The sequence below is a fragment of the Pterocles gutturalis genome, unplaced genomic scaffold, assembly GCF_000699245.1.
Source record: "Pterocles gutturalis isolate BGI_N339 unplaced genomic scaffold, ASM69924v1 scaffold15134, whole genome shotgun sequence".
In the NCBI taxonomy this organism is placed as follows: Eukaryota; Metazoa; Chordata; class Aves; order Pterocliformes; family Pteroclidae; genus Pterocles; species Pterocles gutturalis.
In genome coordinates, this window is record NW_010128469.1 from 34,047 (window position 1) to 53,550 (window position 19,504).

At 44.3% G+C, this 19,504-nt stretch overlaps 1 protein-coding gene across 1 annotated transcript in view; it reads left to right on the forward strand.

The window, feature by feature from the left end:
• FN1 (fibronectin 1) overlaps window positions 1–19,504 on the forward strand; it is a gene marked incomplete at its 5' end in the record, with an annotated part of 53,538 nt that extends 34,034 nt beyond the window's left edge. The window contains 21 exons of the mRNA XM_010079639.1: window positions 80–262; window positions 1,232–1,321; window positions 1,897–2,166; window positions 2,554–2,670; window positions 3,109–3,273; window positions 3,982–4,137; window positions 4,922–5,035; window positions 6,745–7,014; window positions 8,878–9,065; window positions 10,157–10,244; window positions 10,426–10,602; window positions 10,840–10,929; window positions 11,250–11,429; window positions 11,987–12,076; window positions 12,913–13,379; window positions 13,962–14,100; window positions 15,532–15,696; window positions 16,976–17,101; window positions 17,710–17,816; window positions 18,107–18,217; window positions 18,668–19,504. Of these exons, the coding sequence (XP_010077941.1) occupies window positions 80–262; window positions 1,232–1,321; window positions 1,897–2,166; window positions 2,554–2,670; window positions 3,109–3,273; window positions 3,982–4,137; window positions 4,922–5,035; window positions 6,745–7,014; window positions 8,878–9,065; window positions 10,157–10,244; window positions 10,426–10,602; window positions 10,840–10,929; window positions 11,250–11,429; window positions 11,987–12,076; window positions 12,913–13,379; window positions 13,962–14,100; window positions 15,532–15,696; window positions 16,976–17,101; window positions 17,710–17,816; window positions 18,107–18,217; window positions 18,668–18,742 (3,368 nt within the window). The remainder of the gene's footprint in view (window positions 1–79; window positions 263–1,231; window positions 1,322–1,896; window positions 2,167–2,553; window positions 2,671–3,108; window positions 3,274–3,981; window positions 4,138–4,921; window positions 5,036–6,744; window positions 7,015–8,877; window positions 9,066–10,156; window positions 10,245–10,425; window positions 10,603–10,839; window positions 10,930–11,249; window positions 11,430–11,986; window positions 12,077–12,912; window positions 13,380–13,961; window positions 14,101–15,531; window positions 15,697–16,975; window positions 17,102–17,709; window positions 17,817–18,106; window positions 18,218–18,667) is intronic.

Genomic DNA, 19,504 nt, shown 5'->3' on the forward strand with positions numbered 1-19,504 from the left:
CTGATGATTCCCTGAGAATACCTTTTGATCAACTCTTATGAATCATAGAACTAAGATATCTTTGTTCTTTGCTATGTAGCTGTGCCTCCTCCCACTGATCTGCGCTTCACTAATGTGGGGCCTGATACTATGAGAGTGACTTGGACCGCACCAACTTCCATTGTGCTGAGCAGTTTCTTGGTGCGCTACTCCCCTGTGAAGAAGGAGGAAGATGTTGCGGAGCTGACAATTTCACCCTCTGACAACATGGTGATCTTAACAAGTAAGTGGGTCACCTGTGTAAGTGAAACAAATATAAAAGACCCCTTTTATATGACATAAGATGAGGCAAAAGAAAAGTGCTTACTGTAAGTGTAATTTACAGACAACTTCTCAGCTGATCTAAGCTGATGTTGAAGTAGCTTCATACAAACTCACGCTAAATGGGGTTTGTCCACTTGCTTTACCCAAGTTAAAGCCAAACCACAGGAAAGGTTTTCCCATCAATCCAAGGACAGTGATGGGAACTATGGGGCAATTGCTTTGATTTGCAGCCTGGTTAAGTATTAAGAGTAAATACATATTACTCACCTGGTTTGCCAAAAATGTCGAGGACTTGCAGTGCAGAGGTTCAGGGAGAGGATCAGAATGTGCAAAAGGTCATTGCTCCTTTGGCTTTGTATGCTCAGGACCAGAAAATAAATACTGTTTGGAACCTGATGTGATGTGGCAACAAAACACGGGAATTTTCAAAAAGCTGATGTTAATTTTTGCTGGTGGAAAAGCTGTGTTATATTTGAAGTTTTTTAACCATCCTAGAATACAGGTTGTTTGAGTAAAAGACAACATCCACTTTCAGAATAAGGGACAAGACCTGGAGCTCATCTGAGTTAGAATAGTTGTGTCAGAAATCCTTGGCCCTATTCCAGCTTATATCAGCGAAAGCTTTGACACTGTGCATAAACAAACCACTGGATAACTACAAGGGACCTTGTGGAAGGCTAATTGCTTCTAGCCAGTCTCCACAAACTAATGAAGCAATGATACAGGATACCGTGCTCCTTCAGGCTAAAACATTGCAATCAACCCAAATGTCACAAAAAGAACTGATTTGAATTTTTGACTGTCCAGGAGGCTCACATCTTCCATCAAGCAAAACCCTTAAGAAACACCATTAAAATTGTGTAGGATAAAGTGACTTCTAGCTATTAGTAAAGAAATATGTCTAAATTCCTGTACTTAAACTCCACAGATCTGCTTCCTGGTACTGAATATCTGGTGAGAGTCTACAGTGTTTCTGAGCAACATGAGAGTGCACCTTTGTCTGGAATCCAGAAGACAGGTATTTGGATGCAGCATGTGATACTTGGACATATATGCGATTAATACCGTTAACATTCATTAATGGGACTTTGTTGCTCTTTCTTGTGTGTTGTTACCTCATTGATGGGCCATCAGCTAGATGCCAAAGAGCAATGTAGATGCACATCTTGGGAAACCTATGAAAATCTAGGAAATCTCACATCTAATTATGTCCGAGAGCCAGAACTTCTCTTGGTTTTAAATAGAGCATTGTAGACCCTGGTGTGAATATACTGCTAGCGTCTGCCTGAGAACAAGCCTAGGTAGAGCCTATCATATCTATCACTGAGTCTTCCTTGTTGCATAACCATGTAACGGAGTTTGCTGGTCATGTGTGTTGTTTTACGCTGTGTTGTCTGCATGTGCCATACACTCTTCTCCTGCAGTTGCATTCCAGTGCTTGGTTATCTCGCTTCAATCCTGAATGCATGCGTGTTTAGTTCCACAGCTGAATAGCATTTGGCTTAGGATCTGGCAATGTTGTGGTACTGAGCTTAATGAACCATGGCTAGTAGTTCAGTTGAGCTCAGTCTCTTGTCCATTTGAAATACGCAGCTCTTGACTCTCCCACTGGCCTTGACTTCTCGGATATAACTGCCAACTCTTTCACTGTCCACTGGATTGCTCCTCGTGCCACCGTTACGGGCTACAAAATCCGTCATCACCCAGAGCATGGTGCTGGCAGGCCCAAGGAGGACCGTGTGCCCCCCTCGCGGAACTCCATCACCCTTACCAACCTGCTTCCAGGAACTGAGTATGTGGTCAGCATCATCGCCATCAATGGCAGGGAGGAGAGCGTGCCCTTGGTTGGCCAACAAACAACGGGTAAGCCTTGAGAGAATACTGGCTAAAAGTTGCCGTGAGAATTTTGAGGGTCCTCTAGCAAAGTAGTTGCTTTTAAACCAGATCTTCCCTACCAGCTGGTGAAACTCTGCTCATGAGGAAGTCCCTGTGATACGGAGGTAGGGCCTGATTTAGAAAAAGGTGGGAGGACCTATGCTACTTTCATATCAAGTCAGATGTCTTTAGGGCCAGCAGAACACTTTTCATTAAATTTAGTCCAATGCCTGATGGTTTTTAAACAGATACATCACTTGTAGAGGTGTGTGCACTAAGGCAAATGAGTAGCAGAGGAGCACAGTATGATAAGTGGGATATGTAGCTGATGTACATTAACTGCATTTAAACTCTCTCAATTCTCTGTTTTTCTAGTGTCTGATGTTCCAAGGGACCTGGAAGTCACCCCCACCAGCCCAACCAGCCTTGTGATTTCCTGGGATGCTCCTGCAGTGACAGTCAGATACTACCGGATCACTTACGGTGAAACAGGTGAGGGCAGGCTGCTACGGCCAGTCACAGACCAGAAACTGTTCTGAGGCTATTAGAAAGTCACAGCAAAGCACAAAGGCAGGTTTGACTGTAGCAGACAATAAGCTCTTGTATCTCTGAGATTCTTGCAGCATATTTAGAGAAGATTGTCAAATATAGGTGTCTTCTTTTTGTTAAAGGAGAGCAAATAATTTTCTGTCTACCAAAACCAAAGAGCATCTGGAGCACTCCTGTCATGTTAGAGGTGGTTCTGTGTACATATTTAATTCTTTTCTTTGGTTGGGTTGGTCTGAAATAGACTTTTACCAAAGAACCACTAAAATCAACAGGGTCCTGTCTTCACCTTAATGCATATAGAAATGTCCTGGTTTTTGTAATGATTTAAAATGTATAATTTAGGGATCCATTACATTTATTTTTCCACCCTACCCTCCTTAGGTGGAAGCAGCCCTGTGCAGGAGTTTACAGTGCCTGGCACCATGTCTACTGCTACCATCACTGGCCTCAAACCTGGTGTAGACTATACCATCACCGTGTATGCTGTAACTGGCCGTGGAGACAGCCCTGCCAGCAGCAAGCCAGTCACCGTCACCTACAAAACAGGTGAGACCTGTTTAACCAAACCAAACAAAACAAAAAGAACCACAAAAAACCCCTACAGCTTTGTGTTGGCTTATCCACATAAGTTTGTATCCCTGATCCCTGGTTTCTTTTAGAAGTCATGGGCTATGTTTTAAGCCTGTAATTTTCAGTGGAGCTGTGTAGCATGGTGGCCCAGCATGATAACGACATGACACCGAAGGGGATCATGGACTTGAACTTTTGGAGGAGGGGAGACCCTGTGGAGTCCAGATGGGGATACACGCAATATTTGACCACTTATTGCAGAATGAAAATCCTGTTGGGCTCTCATATCATGGGGTCACTTTTGTCTTGACTCTGATGCTTCTGGTGCACTGTCATATTATATGATGCTGTTGAGACCTGACTTGCTAACTCCAGGACTGTCATATCACTCCTGATATGGATATAGCCTAATCCTACTGTAGCTGCAGATAAAGGCATTTAGTAGCCTTTGAAACAACAAAAATCCTCAACTAACGTTGATAAGAGGTCAGTCACCCACACATCATGGTTAAAGCTTTTTTGCTCTGGGCTAACATGAGGGACAAATAAATAGCAACATGTGTTTTCTGTTCTAAGCAGTGCAGCCTGGAAATGAAGAGCACAATAAAATTCAGCTAGGAGGTAACAGTGGAGGGAGGGTTTCCTGTACCAACATACTCAGAAAAAACTATTTTTGTTGCCCAGAAATAGACACACCATCCCAGATGCAAGTTACTGACGTCCAGGACAACAGTATCAGCATCAGATGGCTCCCTTCAACATCTCCAGTCACAGGGTATCGGGTGACAGCTGTCCCCAAGAAAGGACATGGACCCACAAAAACTAAAAATGTCCCTGCAGGTAAGAGTACGTGACATCCTTCACCAGATCTGTAAACTATGCAAGACTTGACACTAAAATCAACACTATCAAGCACTAGTCATGAGTTCAAAGGCAAACTTTCTCCTCCTTGTACCTTTTTTTTGCGATCCTGCTGACTTCAGGTGGGTCAATTTTTGCCCCAAAAGCTCCACATTTCCTTGACACCACTGTGGTGCAAAGGTTGTTCTTGGCAACCTCAGTATCTCTTGAAAGGCACCTGGATTTCAAAGAAATGCCATTGGATTTTCTAGCATCCAGAAAAACTTCCTCTGAAATCCTTCTGAAGGTCACATAATGTGACCCTTGGTCATAGCATGGACTCAGTCACATATGTGACAGGCTTGACCTCATTACCATACAGTCTGACAAGTCAGCTCTCAGGAACACAGCGGGTTTTGTGGCATCTGCAGAGATTAGCATTCAGGGGTGCTTGTGACACAGTTGGGTTAATGGTCAATCCCATCACAGAAAATGGTGAAAGCTGGTCTGCTCTTGCTCTGTGGTTTTTTTTTTTGTTTTTTTTTTTTACTGTGCTAACCTGCCCTTTTAGCTGTGGGGCTTTTGAGCAGCTGCAAATAGCAGATGCCTTGTTCTGCACTGACAGAGAGGCATAGTGCAAGTAAAAGGTAAACCTGATGTGTCAATCCTATCTCGTTTTAATGATGCATGGCTAATACAGGCCCTTCATTCAAGGCTGATTAGAGGCCAATGCTCTGCAGCTTTGTGCAGCTGCAGATGGACTAATGTTGTTCTTTCCTGCCAGATCAAACGCAAGTCACTATTGAAGGTCTGCAGCCCACAGTTGAGTATATGGTCAGTGTCTACGCTCAGAATCAGAATGGAGAAAGCCTCCCCTTGGTTGAGACAGCTGTCACCAGTACGTATTTCACTTCATGGTAACAAAACAAATGTTATCTATTGATGCCTGAATCTACCATGCAGTATCACATTCCCAGTGAAAGCAAGTGGCAAGTGCCTAGTCTCCAAGAGAACGCAAGGTGGTCTGCCCTGCGATAAGTACCATGTGCCTAAATTGCAGATGCTGGGAAAAATGCAGTCCCTCTCCTTCAAACACCAGCAAAATGCAATTCCCCACCTCGTCAAAATGCTGCGCTTCTGATTTTCTTTCACTAAAGCCGCAAAAATCTTTGCGTTTTGTTTGCCTTCAGCCAATCAGTGGAAAAAATGTGCAAATATCTCCTTTCTGGAGCTAGGTGGCAAAGGTGATTACTGTTAAGGGACTAGACTTGGCTTGGGAGCACTTGCCCTGTGCAAGGGAATAAAAGAAACCACATGAGTTATCAAGAACTTGGGATGAAGCACCACAAAAGAAAGGACAGCTCAGCTCTCAAATTGCTCTATCTACCTGCACAGAATGGCAGTACTGCTCTGGACACAAAGAGGAGGCAAGAGGGAACATGTAACTCAGAGATATCTCTGATATAAAGTGCCTTTTTCAGGGACACCTGTGGGGTAGGGATTTGCATGCATGTTATTTCCTTGCTTGGGCTTGTATTCAAAACCACAGCTCAGCCCCAAATAACTTACAGAATTGTCCTAAAGACAACAGGAGCTTCTCTGAAGCTTTACAGGGGCGGGAAAAGAGTGCGTCTCAATTTCAAGCCAACAAATTCCTGGACAAAAATCACCTTTGCTGATTAAAAAATGTAGAAAATTCAGGACTAATATAACATGGCAGATAAAATAGTTGAAATCTTTCAGAAAAGCATAATTTGGATTGAATATAAAAATTATCTCCCATTTTGCGTAACAAATGCATATAGCTCTGTAACAGCCATGCTAGACTTCTGTGGAGCAAGGCTCACGTACCTTGCTGCCTAGCACCAAGCCCCCACCTTGCTTGGAAAATCTGATTAATTGGTCTCATTAGGAAGTGTGTGTATTATGCAGTTGCACCTGTGGACACTCCCTGTGCACTCAATACAAAGCTGAAAAGTTTGTTTCTAACTGATTTTAAAATATAATATACTGAGTAATTTACTTTCTTGATAAGTGTGTTAATTGGATATTAATTTATGAAAGAAAATAGTGGGACTGATTCTCCTTGGACTGGTGCTTTGCACAGCAGCTTACAGTAGTGAAACCGAAATGCAGCATGAATCCAAATTTACCGAGTCAGGTGGGTTGTCTGGTTGCCTTTAGCACTAGGAACCAGTTACTGGCTCTGATGGTAGAAACGGGTCTTAAAATTCCCGTTTCTTTTCTTCTCTTGACCACTTTAAGGTAGCTTAGTGCTGCTAGAGTTGCATAAAAGGGGTTTCAGTGCCAAGGGGACTCAAACGTAGGTAAGAGTTGGTGTCCTGGCTGCTTTGAAGGTGGTAATGCAAGTCCTTCTGATTTCAACAAAGCCAAGATTGCCTTGCTGCTGTCTGGCATCTGCAAACTCTCAGCCTTACCCTGCATGGGTGTAAGCATGTGTGCAAGGTGCAGCACAGAGGAGAATCAAGTACCCCCTCTCCCGTGCAAAACCAAAACTGCTTTGCATGTAATAGAAATGCTTTTTATTTTCCTCACCCACAACCTGCTTTTTATCACATAACCTCTTACCGTTAATTTGCCTAACAGACATTGACCGCCCTAAAGGACTAACATTCACTGAGGTGGATGTTGATTCCATCAAAATTGCTTGGGAAAGCCCGCAGGGGCAAGTCACCAGGTACAGGGTGACCTACTCAAGCCCTGAGGATGGAATCCATGAGCTATTGCCGGCCCCAGGTGGCGAAGAAGACACTGCTGAGCTGCATGGCCTCAGGCCAGGTTCTGAGTACACTATCAATATCGTTGCCATATACGATGACATGGAGAGCCTGCCCCTCACTGGGACCCAGTCCACAGGTACACCTTTAACTACACCACCCAGCAGGCCATGGCAGCAGTGGCTTCTGCCCTGTTGGGTAAAGTGTGCTTCCATGCACAACTGGTGCTCCGCGCTGGGGAGGCCCCAGGGGCAGCCGAAGGGATGTGATTGCTCTTGAGGCATGGCTTAGTTGATGCTGGAGAGCTGGCTACCAGCAGAGTCAGCCTACATACACATTAGGGAAGGCAGGAAAGATCAGCAGGATGGAAGGAACAGATTCTAGAGAAATGAGGGATGTCACCTTATAGCTGCTTCTCAGTCCTCAACTGGATCAGTGATGTCTGGTCCCTAGTCACAGAGCTTAACTAATGGTGAACCACCCTCTCACAATGCCCTTGTCTTGTCTTCAGGATGACCTGAAGCAGAGGCAGTTACCAACAACAGAGAGGTTAGGGCAACTTTCATCCCCCAGGGTCCTCACTGTTTGTTGGAGCAAAAGATCAGTGTGAAGAGCTGGGAGATTGCTTAACCCTCAGGTCTCATAAAGCCTCTAGATCCTTCACTGGCACTCTCCTAAGGACTACAGCCCGCGTGCATGCCCACAACCTGCACTCACATCACCTCCACAGGAAGAGAACATGCTCCATTTGAGAGAGTCCTTTCCCAGATGTGCCAGTCAGATCCAACTCCATGTAAAACACATGTAAAATTCCTTTGTGAAAAAAAGAAGAGGAAGCTATTGCTCGAGATAAAATTACTTCCAGCGATATGGAATCCATTGCAGAGCTTCCAAGATTGCCAGACATGTCTTTATGACAAAGGTAGTGCCTTTACAGTAAAGGTCTCCCATTCATTTGTGGATGAAAAGTTGGCCCTATAATTCCAGGGCTGCAATGAAGACAGTGGTTCCTAGTGAACACATTGCTATATTAAACTGAAACAAAGTGCTGTAATGATTGAAGCAGCTGGCTGACTACCTGCCAAAAATGCAAATACAGTAATTTTTAAAACCCACTCTCTGTGGTTTACCCTTTGTGGGCTGTTCAAAAGCATATTTGAAGTCATTCAAGACTTAATCTATTGACTCTCATAGGCTTTAGACTGAGCTCTGAACAAAGCAACAAGGAAGAATTATCTTGTATTTCCACTCTATAAAATCAGAAAACTTCACAGCAGCATGCTAATAGTGGGCACTCTGGTAAGGTATGTTTTTCCCCTGTTTACAGCCGAAGGATTACCAACAATAAGGCAAGAAAATGTTTCAATGGATGCTCCTTTTTTATGCAAACATTTGTTTTTTAAGATTTCAGATGTGTTAGCTCATAAAGAGACTCTTGTGTGATGAGCCTTATGGCCACCACAGCTCTGCTTTTCCATTGCCTTGCTCTCTGTGTAGTAATTTACACTGGTGTAAGTGGCTGTAAAATGCTTCCCCTCTGCATTTGCAGTATTTTTATATCCTCTTTGCAATTCCTGAGCCTGCTTCCTACTTACTTTTGTAAATCATCAGTCATATTACAGAAACAAATATAGGCAAATGAAGCAGGACTGAAGTATTAGCTGTGTGATGAAAAGCAGAGACAGGCAGAAGAATTAACACAGACTGGCCTACTACAGATTTAAGCACCTCCCAAAGCCTTCACCTTATATCACAGAAAGTGTTGTTACTCACCTGACTTCAAGGTTGAAGCATGGAGATCTCCTTATTTCCCCTGAAAGGTGTTACCACAGATTTGACAATCTCCCCTTCCACGGTGCTTTATGCCTGTGTTCGCAGAAGGCATACTGCCTTCCTGCCCATGTATTTCAGGCCTAGAACTATGTCACGTTCAGGAGAGAATATTATTTTGTCCAAGACTGTCTTCTTCAAACTAACCATGTGCCAATCTGGATTTTTGCAGCAATTCCACCTCCAACAAACCTGAAGTTTACTCAGGTAACTCCCACCAGTCTTACAGTCAACTGGAACGCACCAAACGTTCGCCTCACTGGCTACAGAGTCAGAGTGAATCCTAAAGAAAAGACTGGTCCTATGAAAGAAATCAACCTTTCTCCAGACAGTACATCTGCTGTTGTGTCTGGATTAATGGTAACTCTTTTCTTTGTGTGATGTAGACTGTGTTGTGGGAAGGAGATGTTAGCACCTGAAGCAATTTCAAATTCCTGGGTCAGGAACCTCAGCTTCAGTAGATCATTACAGCTCCCAAGGGTCTGACTGTCTAAAGTCTGACTAGCCATCAGCTGTAACTACTTGTTGCCATAGTTTTTAAAAGGCAAGGAACTGGCCTGCTGAATCTGGATTCTTGCCCTATTCTGATCTAGCACAGAGAGACTGGATGCCTTAATCAAATGCAAATTATCAGATTCACAATCAGCAGTAACCCAGTAAAATGTTTTTACTCATCTTGTACAGAAGAGGTCAGATGAAGTGACCTAATCCAGAGGTTTTCAAGCTGTAATATGAGAGTTCTGGCAATCTATTGCCTATTTTTAAGACGTCTGTAAAATGTAAGTAAAAAATGTAAGTCTTTTGTGAGTAGGCTTAAATTTCCTATATAACAATCTTCTCCACTGGACAAATCTCAGGAGTTCCTGAACTAGAAAAGGCTGAAAATCACTGCTTTTATGGTTCCTGCTATCTTAAAAGCTACTGATCTGTTTTTAAGGAGTTTTATGAATCAACTTCAAAAATGAGCCTTAAAAAACATTCTAATCTAAGTGGGCTCCTTGTCTGATGCAGTCAAGGATGAAAGACCACACTTTAACTTCCACCATTCTCATTTCTTCGCAGCAAGAGCACTTTATTGTAGCAAATGGCATCCATTAAGCCCGAGAGAAACAGGATGTAAATTAGGTTTTTCAGAAGAATCAGCTTTGAAGCATGGATTCCAAAATGAGGAATGACAAATAAGCTTCTTCCAGGATTTCCTCTGCTTCTGGGTGTGCACATAGACACTCCTAGTATTATCAACAGCACTGTTTATCAGGGTCCATGTCTACCCTTTTATTACAGCTGGAAACAATTAGAATTATCCCATCAATCTGTCATGGAGTTATTTTAAGGTTTCATACTTCAGTAAGACCAAGCAATGTGGCTTCACCAAACACTGAATGAGGGCAGGAGTATTTCCCACTGTGCCAGATCCTTCTCGTAACATGGTATAACTTTTTCCATTCTAGGTAGCAACCAAGTATGAAGTGAGCGTGTATGCCCTGAAGGACTCTCTGACCAGCCGACCAGCCCAGGGGGTGGTCACCACTCTTGAAAGTAAGTAGTGATCCTCCACAAATGACCAGTTAGTTCTGTGCTGGCTGCAGAGGCTGAGATCTTACTCTGTGTCAAAAGTAGGGCTCTGTACAAAGCTCCAGCAAAGGCCTTCACAAACACTTAGCTGGTAAGATTCACAATCCCCACTGTATTGACAGGAGATCTTTTCCTTCTGGTGCAGATGTTAGTCCCCCTCGCAGGGCCCGTGTGACAGATGCCACTGAGACAACCATCACCATTACCTGGAGAACCAAGACTGAGACCATCACTGGCTTCCAAGTTGATGCTGTCCCAGCAAGTGGCCAGAACCCCATTCAAAGGACCATCAGCCCTGATGTTAGGACTTACACTATCACTGGTAAGTGAGGGGCTTGTGCAAGTGCAGGAGCTCCTGGGGTCATATCAGAAGGAACGTTGGGTTCTCATTTTATAGTTGAATTTCCTTGATGAGAAATACTATAGGAACAAAAGGTGGGAAAAAATACCTGAGTTATAAAGACTAGTCTCCAAGAAGTTGTTGTTGAAAGACATTCCGATGCCCCTTTTGGGTGGCTTCCTCAGATTAGCTAACATTTTTATTTCAACTTCATTTTAGGCTTGCAACCTGGCAATGACTACAAGATCTACCTTTACACTCTGAACGAGAATGCACGCAGTTCCCCGGTAGTGATTGATGCCTCCACTGGTAATGATCTTGTCTGACTTTTCTGCTCATGCTAACACATAGTAATCACATATGGTCTGTCAGAAGTTGTCTATAATCTGATCACATATAATATTTATTCCTGGCAAGCTTGATCTAGCAGTCCCTGCCCATGGCATGGTGGTTGGAACTAGATGACCTGTAAGGTCCCTTCAAACCCTAACCATTCTATGATTCTATGATATGACATATAGTATTTTCTGTGACTTACAGCAATAGATTTTACTCCTAACTTTGAGAAGGATGTCAAGAATATGCTTGCCTTTACTGCATTTGACTTGTTTCCTTTTGTTTTCACTTAGCTATTGATGCTCCTTCTAATCTGCGCTTCCTTACAACCACAAGCAACTCCTTCCTGGTTACCTGGCAGCCTCCACGAGCCAAGATCACAGGCTACATCATCAGATATGAGAAACCTGGCTCACCTCCCAAGGAGGTTCTGCCTCGCCCTCGGCCTGGCACCACTGAGGCTACTATTACTGGTACCTGTCTCTGTTTTGTTTGAGAGCTTTTCACCTGAAACACTTAAATTTGAAGAGAGAGGGAAGACCTAATTATAAAATGTGTTGATGTTCAACTAAGAGAAAGACAAAGTTTTGTTCCTTTTTTGTGGTTCCTCATGACCGATGGTGGTTTTATAAGCACACCTGTGCTACAAACACAATACACTTCACTGATCAGATCAACCGTCAGATTTGAACAATCCACAGATGTTTGTTTCCATTGCCACCGCAACTGTCATCCATTCAAGACAAACAGCCTATGACTCTGGCACCCCATCAGTCACACATTCTGAAGATTCATTACGTTTTGTGCCTGCAGCATCCATGATCCCAGCTGACATGGTCAGATTTCAAACTTGCTCTTAGGAGCAGGAGGCTGGACTCTTTTTGTACTGTCCTGAAAACCTCAGATCCCAAAATCACATACCCATACAAAGCCATATCCACCTCTCATTCTGCCTTAGATCCCACACATAATCATAAAAGCAACGCTTACATTGAAGTTTGCTTTATGTCTGTCCTTCCTTCCTCCCTAGGTTTGGAACCAGGAACCGAATACATCATCTACATCATTGCTGTGAAGAACAATCAAAAGAGTGAACCACTGGTTGGCAGAAAAAGGACAGGTAAAACAAAGCTCTGGATTGTTGTGTGTCTTCCAGTTGGGGAATACAGTCTCAGGACTGAAATAATAATCTTATTTAAAATATCCTGTTCACACCATTTAGCCATAAGTTTTTTATAAGTCAAATAGGCTTTGTAAAGAGGTTTTCCTTTCTAGGATGCAGGAGGTAAGATTCTGAGATTACATTAATCATATTTATCTGGTTTTGAATGCTAAGAACAGAACAACATGCTTGGTGCATAAGTCTTGCCTGGGTACCTAATTGGTAATTAAATTAGGGTTGACACTCAAATCCATCTAGCACATGATGGCATCAAAGGCAGAATCTATTCATTTGTTGCCCATTCCATTTCTCCTACTTTACACCTTCCACAGTGCGAGATTGAGATACCTGTAGCAAGCAAAATACCAGCACTATATCCGAATGTGATCACCAAGCCTTTCTTACTGCACACCAGTGATTTTTTCTTAAACTGATAACCTGTGAATATCTGTTGTAATAATTTCTTCTCAATTTGACCAGTGGTGGCTTCTTTGGGTTGCGGTGTGCAAAACTGTTGCTCAGCTGTATGAAAACTTCATACCAACACACTTCTTATGCCTATGTATGAAAAATATACGTATATTTTTATAGTATATATTTATATAGTATATAAATATATAAAGAGATAGAAAATACCTTCAGTCACGATGAGGTCATAAAAAGTGTGTTGCATCTTGGGATGATTGCTAACCTTTGATGCTTAGAGCAGCGTGCAGCATCCACTCTAGCTGTTTAATTTACTGTTGTTAATTTGCCATGCTTTGCTTTATGGCTTCTAACCTTTCTTTGGCTAGATGATCTTCCCACATTGATTACCAGACCGCACCCCAACCAACCTGACATTCTGGACGTACCTTCCATTGACGACGGGACCCCTTACCTCACAAACAATAGGTATGACAATGGAAACGGTATCCAACTTCCAGGCACCTCTGGGCACCCACAGACAATAGGACACCAGGGTCAACAAGTCTTCTTTGAGGAGCATGGCTACAGACGGCCTGTACCCACTACAGCAACTCCCCTTAGGCCGGGGTCAAGACGGCAGCCACCAAATGTAGATGAAGCGATTGAAATCCCTGGGTACCAAGTGCCTATCATAGTTGAACCTTCATACCCACACTCCCGTGGGCCCAGGCGCAATGACACCACAGGTCAAGAAGCTCTTTCTCAGACAACCATCTCTTGGAGGCCATTGCTGGAGAGCTCTGAATACATCATCTCATGTCAGCCAGTCAGCCAGGATGAAGATACTCTGCAAGTAAGTGCACTGTCTTCGCACAGGAATGGTGTTAGCCTCACCTGTGGCGGCAGATGACTCTTGGGAATCCAGTCCCTTTGCTGTGTTAAGGGGGTGGCAGTCAGAGTTGGCTTAAAGAGTCTTTTTAACAGGTAGTTGAGAGCAAGATAAATGCCTTCCTCCTCTGCTCCATGGAGAAGGCTACAGGATAAAACTGCTAAACCAGAAAGCCCTTGAAATGCTGTCAGTATCAATGTTTCACCAGGGGAGGGGGCAGTCAGGGAGACGACTGCAAGTTTCAAAGTCTGAGGTGCTGCTTCTTCAAGCCAAAGACTCCCTTAGCCTTTCTCATTTGTCTCCCTTGGTTTCTGTTTCCCTGAAGTACAGTAATAACATATCCCTCATGAACCATAGTCCAGAGGAGTCAAGTTTAACTTGGTATTGTTTGAAGTTCTTGGAATGTCTAAGGGGAATGGGCTGGCTCCATCATGGTACAGAGCATAGAAGTCAACCTAAACAGCCCATCTTTCCTGTGAGTGGGGTGACACCTAAGGAGTAATCACTCTTCCCTTGCCGGTGACTTGGCATTGCTTCTTGTTGCAGTTCAGGGTTCCTGGAACTTCCTCCAGTGCTACACTCACTGGTCTTACAAGAGGGGCCACCTACAACATCATAGTGGAAGCCCTGAAAGATCACCGGAGACAAAAGGTGCTGGAGGAGGTGGTCACAGTTGGCAACACTGGTCAGTAAAAGCTTTATGGAGTCTAGCTGAACCTGTGCTGTCCCTGCCTCATGTCTCTTACCCAAGTCAACCTACCTGGTGCTCAGGATTGAGAATAGTTCAGAAAGGAAACTTCTCCTGACAAGGAGAGTTCACAGCCAGGGCACTGGGACAAGTGACTTGTGAGGTCCACTGGTCTTGGATAGCTAACTGCTACACTGATGGTGTGACCAGAGCTGTTCTGAACTGTTGTCTAATCATGAAGAACGTGCTTTGACGCTCTGTACACTCCTCTAGGGCGAGTGCCTGAGAGAGACCAGGAGATCTGGTATTTACTGCTCTCACAGGAAGTCAAGGATCGTGCTGGTGTTGCAGATTCCTGCCTAGCAGCGAAGATCTGCTGGCACAATAACACATCATGCTTATGGGAAGCTGCTGGTGGCCAGCTGAACTGCTATGTCAGTCATTTGCTACCACTTCTGTGTTGGTTATCCAGCAGCACTGCTAGACCATGCCAAAGGTCTGGCAGCAGGGCAGGCTGCCAGGAGAGATGCTGACTAAGCACAAACAGGCAGCACTTAGAACCCACGTGACCGACCGCAAGTACTTGTGGTCAGAGATGGCACTTGCCACAGCCGGAAAGCCCAGAGCCCACACACACCCTGTGGGGCCTGAGCTTTGCTTTTACCAGCACAGGGGTCTGGTCAACAACTTTTTCTCTCCCTTTATCTCCTCCTGTGTGTATTCTGAGGTCAAAAAGAAGAGGGCAGGATGGGATAAGAAGAAATGAAGAGTTAAAGATTTATGTTGTCCACCCAGTAGGCCACGCCATGCGACCCCCTAGTGCCCCCACCTCCCTGGGAAATAAGGCTGTTTCTCCCTTTCCAGCCATATGTCTGTCACAGGCTGAACTGAAAGCATTAACTCTTGACCCTGATCATCACACACTGAACTGGTGGTTGTGAAAGACCCATCTTCCAATCAAGGCACACACCTAAGGTGGAAATTGATCTGTCCAACAGCATGGTCTGGTCTCCTCCCATTCCCCTGCCGTGTCTGAAGTGCCCCCCAAAAAATGCACATGCAGCTACCAACCTCCTGCTGCTCTCCAGCATCTCACAGCATGTTTCTCTTAAAAACAGGCTAAGTCAGGTTGTTGCTCTCCAACAGCAAATGCAAAATCTCACACTTGCTTGAAACTTGGCAAATCAAAATGAAAATAGCCTTCATGTCAGGTTTTTTTATCATTCAATTGCTCTGACACATGCAAATGGAAAATAAATTACAGGGAGTCTGGTCTGCTGCCAGAACCATCAAGTATATGCCCCTGGGGTAGCTCCATTACTGCCAGGATATTGTAAGAAAAAAACCATGTATTCAGTGAAAATCATTCTGTCGTTCAGCAGTTCCTATTGCTATGTATGATGCCTGTTTCTTCTCTTTTTGTTCCAGTGTCTGAAGGACTAAACCAGCCGGCTGACGACACCTGCTTTGATACTTACACTGGCTCCTTCTATTCCATTGGGGAGGAGTGGGAGCGGTTATCTGAAACTGGCTTTAAACTCTGGTGCCAGTGTTTAGGCTTTGGCAGTGGTCACTTCCGATGTGATTCTTCTAGTGAGTAGCTTGCTTTTCACCATCCCTGTCTCCAGGCTCTGTGAGCACTAAGAGCATGTTTGACAGAACCAGCCTGATGCAAATAAGTGTAGGCTCTTAACTTTTTAAACCAAAACAGTGTTTTGCATCCTGAGAAGTGATGGAAAACTCTGGTTACTTCTGAGCTGTGCAGCTTATCTAGTATACTGCTATTCACTGCTTCAGCAACAATCAATATTGTATTGATGGGTAATGACTTTTTCACCAAATTTAAATGTTGGTTCTATTTTCCCTACCCTTGCAGGCATGTCTAGGTAATGTGTAAAAGTGAGATAGGCAAGATGCTTAAGTGGTAGTATCTGAGTAGCCCCTTAAGAAGATAGTTTTGAGTATTAAACTATGGTTGAATCTTCACCTCCTAATTACATACATCGTTGCAGTGGGCCAGACAGAACTTTGGTGGATTTCAGTGGGTATTACGCCAAGTACCAAGTCTGGTTTGCATTGCAGACAGCCTTTGCAAAGCATCCTGCAGAACCAGTTTTCTAATTTTGCCAGCTGCTTTTTCAAGCTCTGTCAAGCAGGCAAGACCTCTGTCGAGGCACTAAGTTTTATTCTTAGCAGGACTGTGGTTTACATGGAAGAATATCAAACTTCATTTAAGGGAATGGAACAAAAGTCTGTGACTGAGTGGTTTAACACAACACATATCCAACTAATTTAATTTAAATTATGCTTTTAAATTGTGGAGTAAGCTAAGCAAAGAGGATATTTCTGCACTTTGCATAGACTCAGAGGAATGACTGCAGGGAAGACATTTTACAGGATTAATACTTATGTTTAATCATTGGATACACATGGCTTACCAATTGTGTTTTGCAGTTTCTATGATACAGTTTTACTGGGTATTTGCTCAAAAAAAGAGCATTTAAAATATTTTTCTCTCCCTTCCTGCCCCATGTCTATTAAATTCCCTTTCATTTCTTTTCCTCTCCGGTTAGCCAGCCTTCCTCTCCCTCTCCCCCTTCCCAGTCTTTGTCACATCCTATTTATTTTTTTCCTAAGAACCTTTAGCCATTTCCCAAAGCTGCAACAGTCCTCGGCAGTTAAAAGCTGCAGGAGCTGAACCCAATTCCAGCAGGAACACATTTCCTCCTTGGGACTTACACAAACTGAAAAGATTCTTTCTCCTGCCCCTCTTTTGGCTCCTGAGACAACACCAAGCTTTTCTCCTCCTCCCACTATGTCACTGTAGGGTGGGGGATAACTCCTGCTTCTCTTGTTTCTCTGCCTTCTCCAGAGTGGTGCCACGATAATGGTGTAAACTACAAGATTGGGGAGAAGTGGGACCGGCAGGGTGAGAATGGCCAGATGATGAGCTGCACGTGCCTTGGAAATGGGAAAGGAGAATTCAAGTGTGAACCACGTAAGTCTCCTGCTGATGTTTATTCATGTGAGGTCCTGTTCAGGAAATTTCAGCATCTCAGGGCTGTTTCCATTGAAGTCCTGCCATGGGGGCAAGCAGAGTATCAGGATGTCTGATTCAGGTCTTGGAGGCTGACTCAGTGACAGATTGAATCTGTTCTCACAAGAGCTGAAGGCATAAAATGCACATTCCCAAGCTTAAAAAGAAGAAAACCCTCTTCTGTTAGCTAAGGTCACAGCACACTCAGCATCTGTCTGCCTTTGGCCCTGGAGCCACATCAGAGGGACATGTCACTGCACTGAGCGGTGCAGATGACCCTAATCGCTAACACAGGACTTTTCTGCAGGGCCTGTTGCCTGAAGATCCTCTAGACTTCACACTAGGAATTAAACTGCATTGCTCTTGTCAGGCAAATGCCCTCATGTTGTAGTTTAAAGTGTCTGGAGAGCTATGAAAATGACTGATGTTCCCCCTGCCAGTCAGTGAGCCCCTGGTCAGACAGGGAGAGCGTGCTGGCCATAAACTCGTGCTCTGATCACCGAGCTGGCTCTGATAATGCTTAAAGCTGAGCACAGGCTGTGCAACTGAGCTCTGCCTTTCCTCCACAGATGAGACCACGTGCTACGATGATGGGAAAATGTACCAAGTTGGAGAGCAGTGGCAGAAGGAGTACTTTGGGGCCATCTGCTCCTGCACTTGTTATGGAGGACAGCAGGTAAGCAGGAGGGACTTGGCATGCTGAGCACAGGGCATGAGGGGAGCAGGCTATGCTGCAGTGGAATCCTAAGACTGCTGAGTTTCAGGTCAGATGGTGTCTAATGCCTGGCCAAAACAGGCCCATGTACAAAGAAAAATAATTAGTAGGAGAGTGTAAGTACTTTCAGGGCCTTGGAGTTAGGGCCTGCGAAGTATAAAGTGTGAGGAACCCCACTGGTGCTGGTGGGGCTGTACCCACCTGTAGCATGTGTAGGGCCTGACTGGCATTCGCACGTTCTGTTTCTCCAGGGCTGGCGCTGTGACAACTGCCGCAGACCCAGCGTGGAGGTGGCTCCCGAAGGCTCTGCTGGCCATACATACACACAGTTTACACAGAGATACCACCAGGCCACAAACACCGTGAGTACACTTTCCTTCTCTGCCCTCCCTTACTGCGAATGTGGTCCATGGCACAGAGGTGTGGGGTCTGAATAGGGCTGGAGGGCTAAGAGCAGCGGGCAGCTTTCTCTTTGCTCAGAAGTGCGTGATAGTAACTGATCCAGCAACCCATCACTCTGCGCAGCACAGAACATGTGCTCGAGCTCACGCTTCCACACACAGTGTTCATTGCCACACTCATGGCACCAGGACTTCTCGTTCACTAGCACTGGGGTGCGCCTGCATGCTCTGAGGTGGTAGTGTGTGTAGTGGTTTCCTCGTCTTCACGTGCTGCTGTAACCCAGCTGTGTGCTTTGTGCTGAGAAACTAAACAGCTACACCGGCTGGCAACAATTCTCAGCCCAAAGCACGCCCCAGACGTGTCCGTCCTTACAGGACAGAGCGCTAACTGATTTCCTTCCCTCCTGACAGAACGTCAACTGCCCCATTGAGTGTTTCATGCCCCTAGATGTACAGGCAGACACACAACATCCACGGGGAAAGTAACATCCAGCAAGACTTCTTGCGGCAATGGCAACAGGCAAACCAAAGTATAAATACCCATCTGCCACGGTTACCATCCAAACTGGAGTGATGCTAGCAAACTGCATCTTTTGAGAATGGCCCTCTTCTCTGGAGCCATTTTCCCAGCTTAAGCTCAACTCACAGCTTCTCCAAGCGCCACTCTTGGAGTGTTTCAGACTTTTCTCATGATTGATAGCGATTGTCTTGTTTTTGCTCAAGGGGTTGAATACCAGCCAGTATTTTCAAATTTAAAGAAAAAAGGGGGGAGATGCTAAATCACAAATTGGTGGGGGATCAGAATATTGAGGGGGAGGGAGGGTGTAGAAATTCAAGATTCCCATGCTATACAAAGAACATTTGAGTACATTACTGAAATTTAGCGGTAGGAAAGTCCATCAAACACTTCTGCTTTCACATAAGCGTGCAGCCAGCAATAAGATAGGAACAGCAAATCCAGTCACTGTGATATTTAAAATATGCACAGTCCTAATTCTTTCTCAATGATCCTAGTATTTTTCTAGCTGTATCTTTATATCTCATACTGTTATTTATCAGTTTTGTTCCCCTGACCTTCAAGTGTTTTTATATGGGAATAAAATGTATTGAAGACACTCAGTATGCAGTTGACAAAGAGGAATTTGGTGTAATTATGATCAGTGATTATTTTTATACTGTAAGTGCCAAAGCTTTACTACTGTGGAAAAGAAAAAAACAACTCTTTTAATAAAAAGATTTACAAACCAG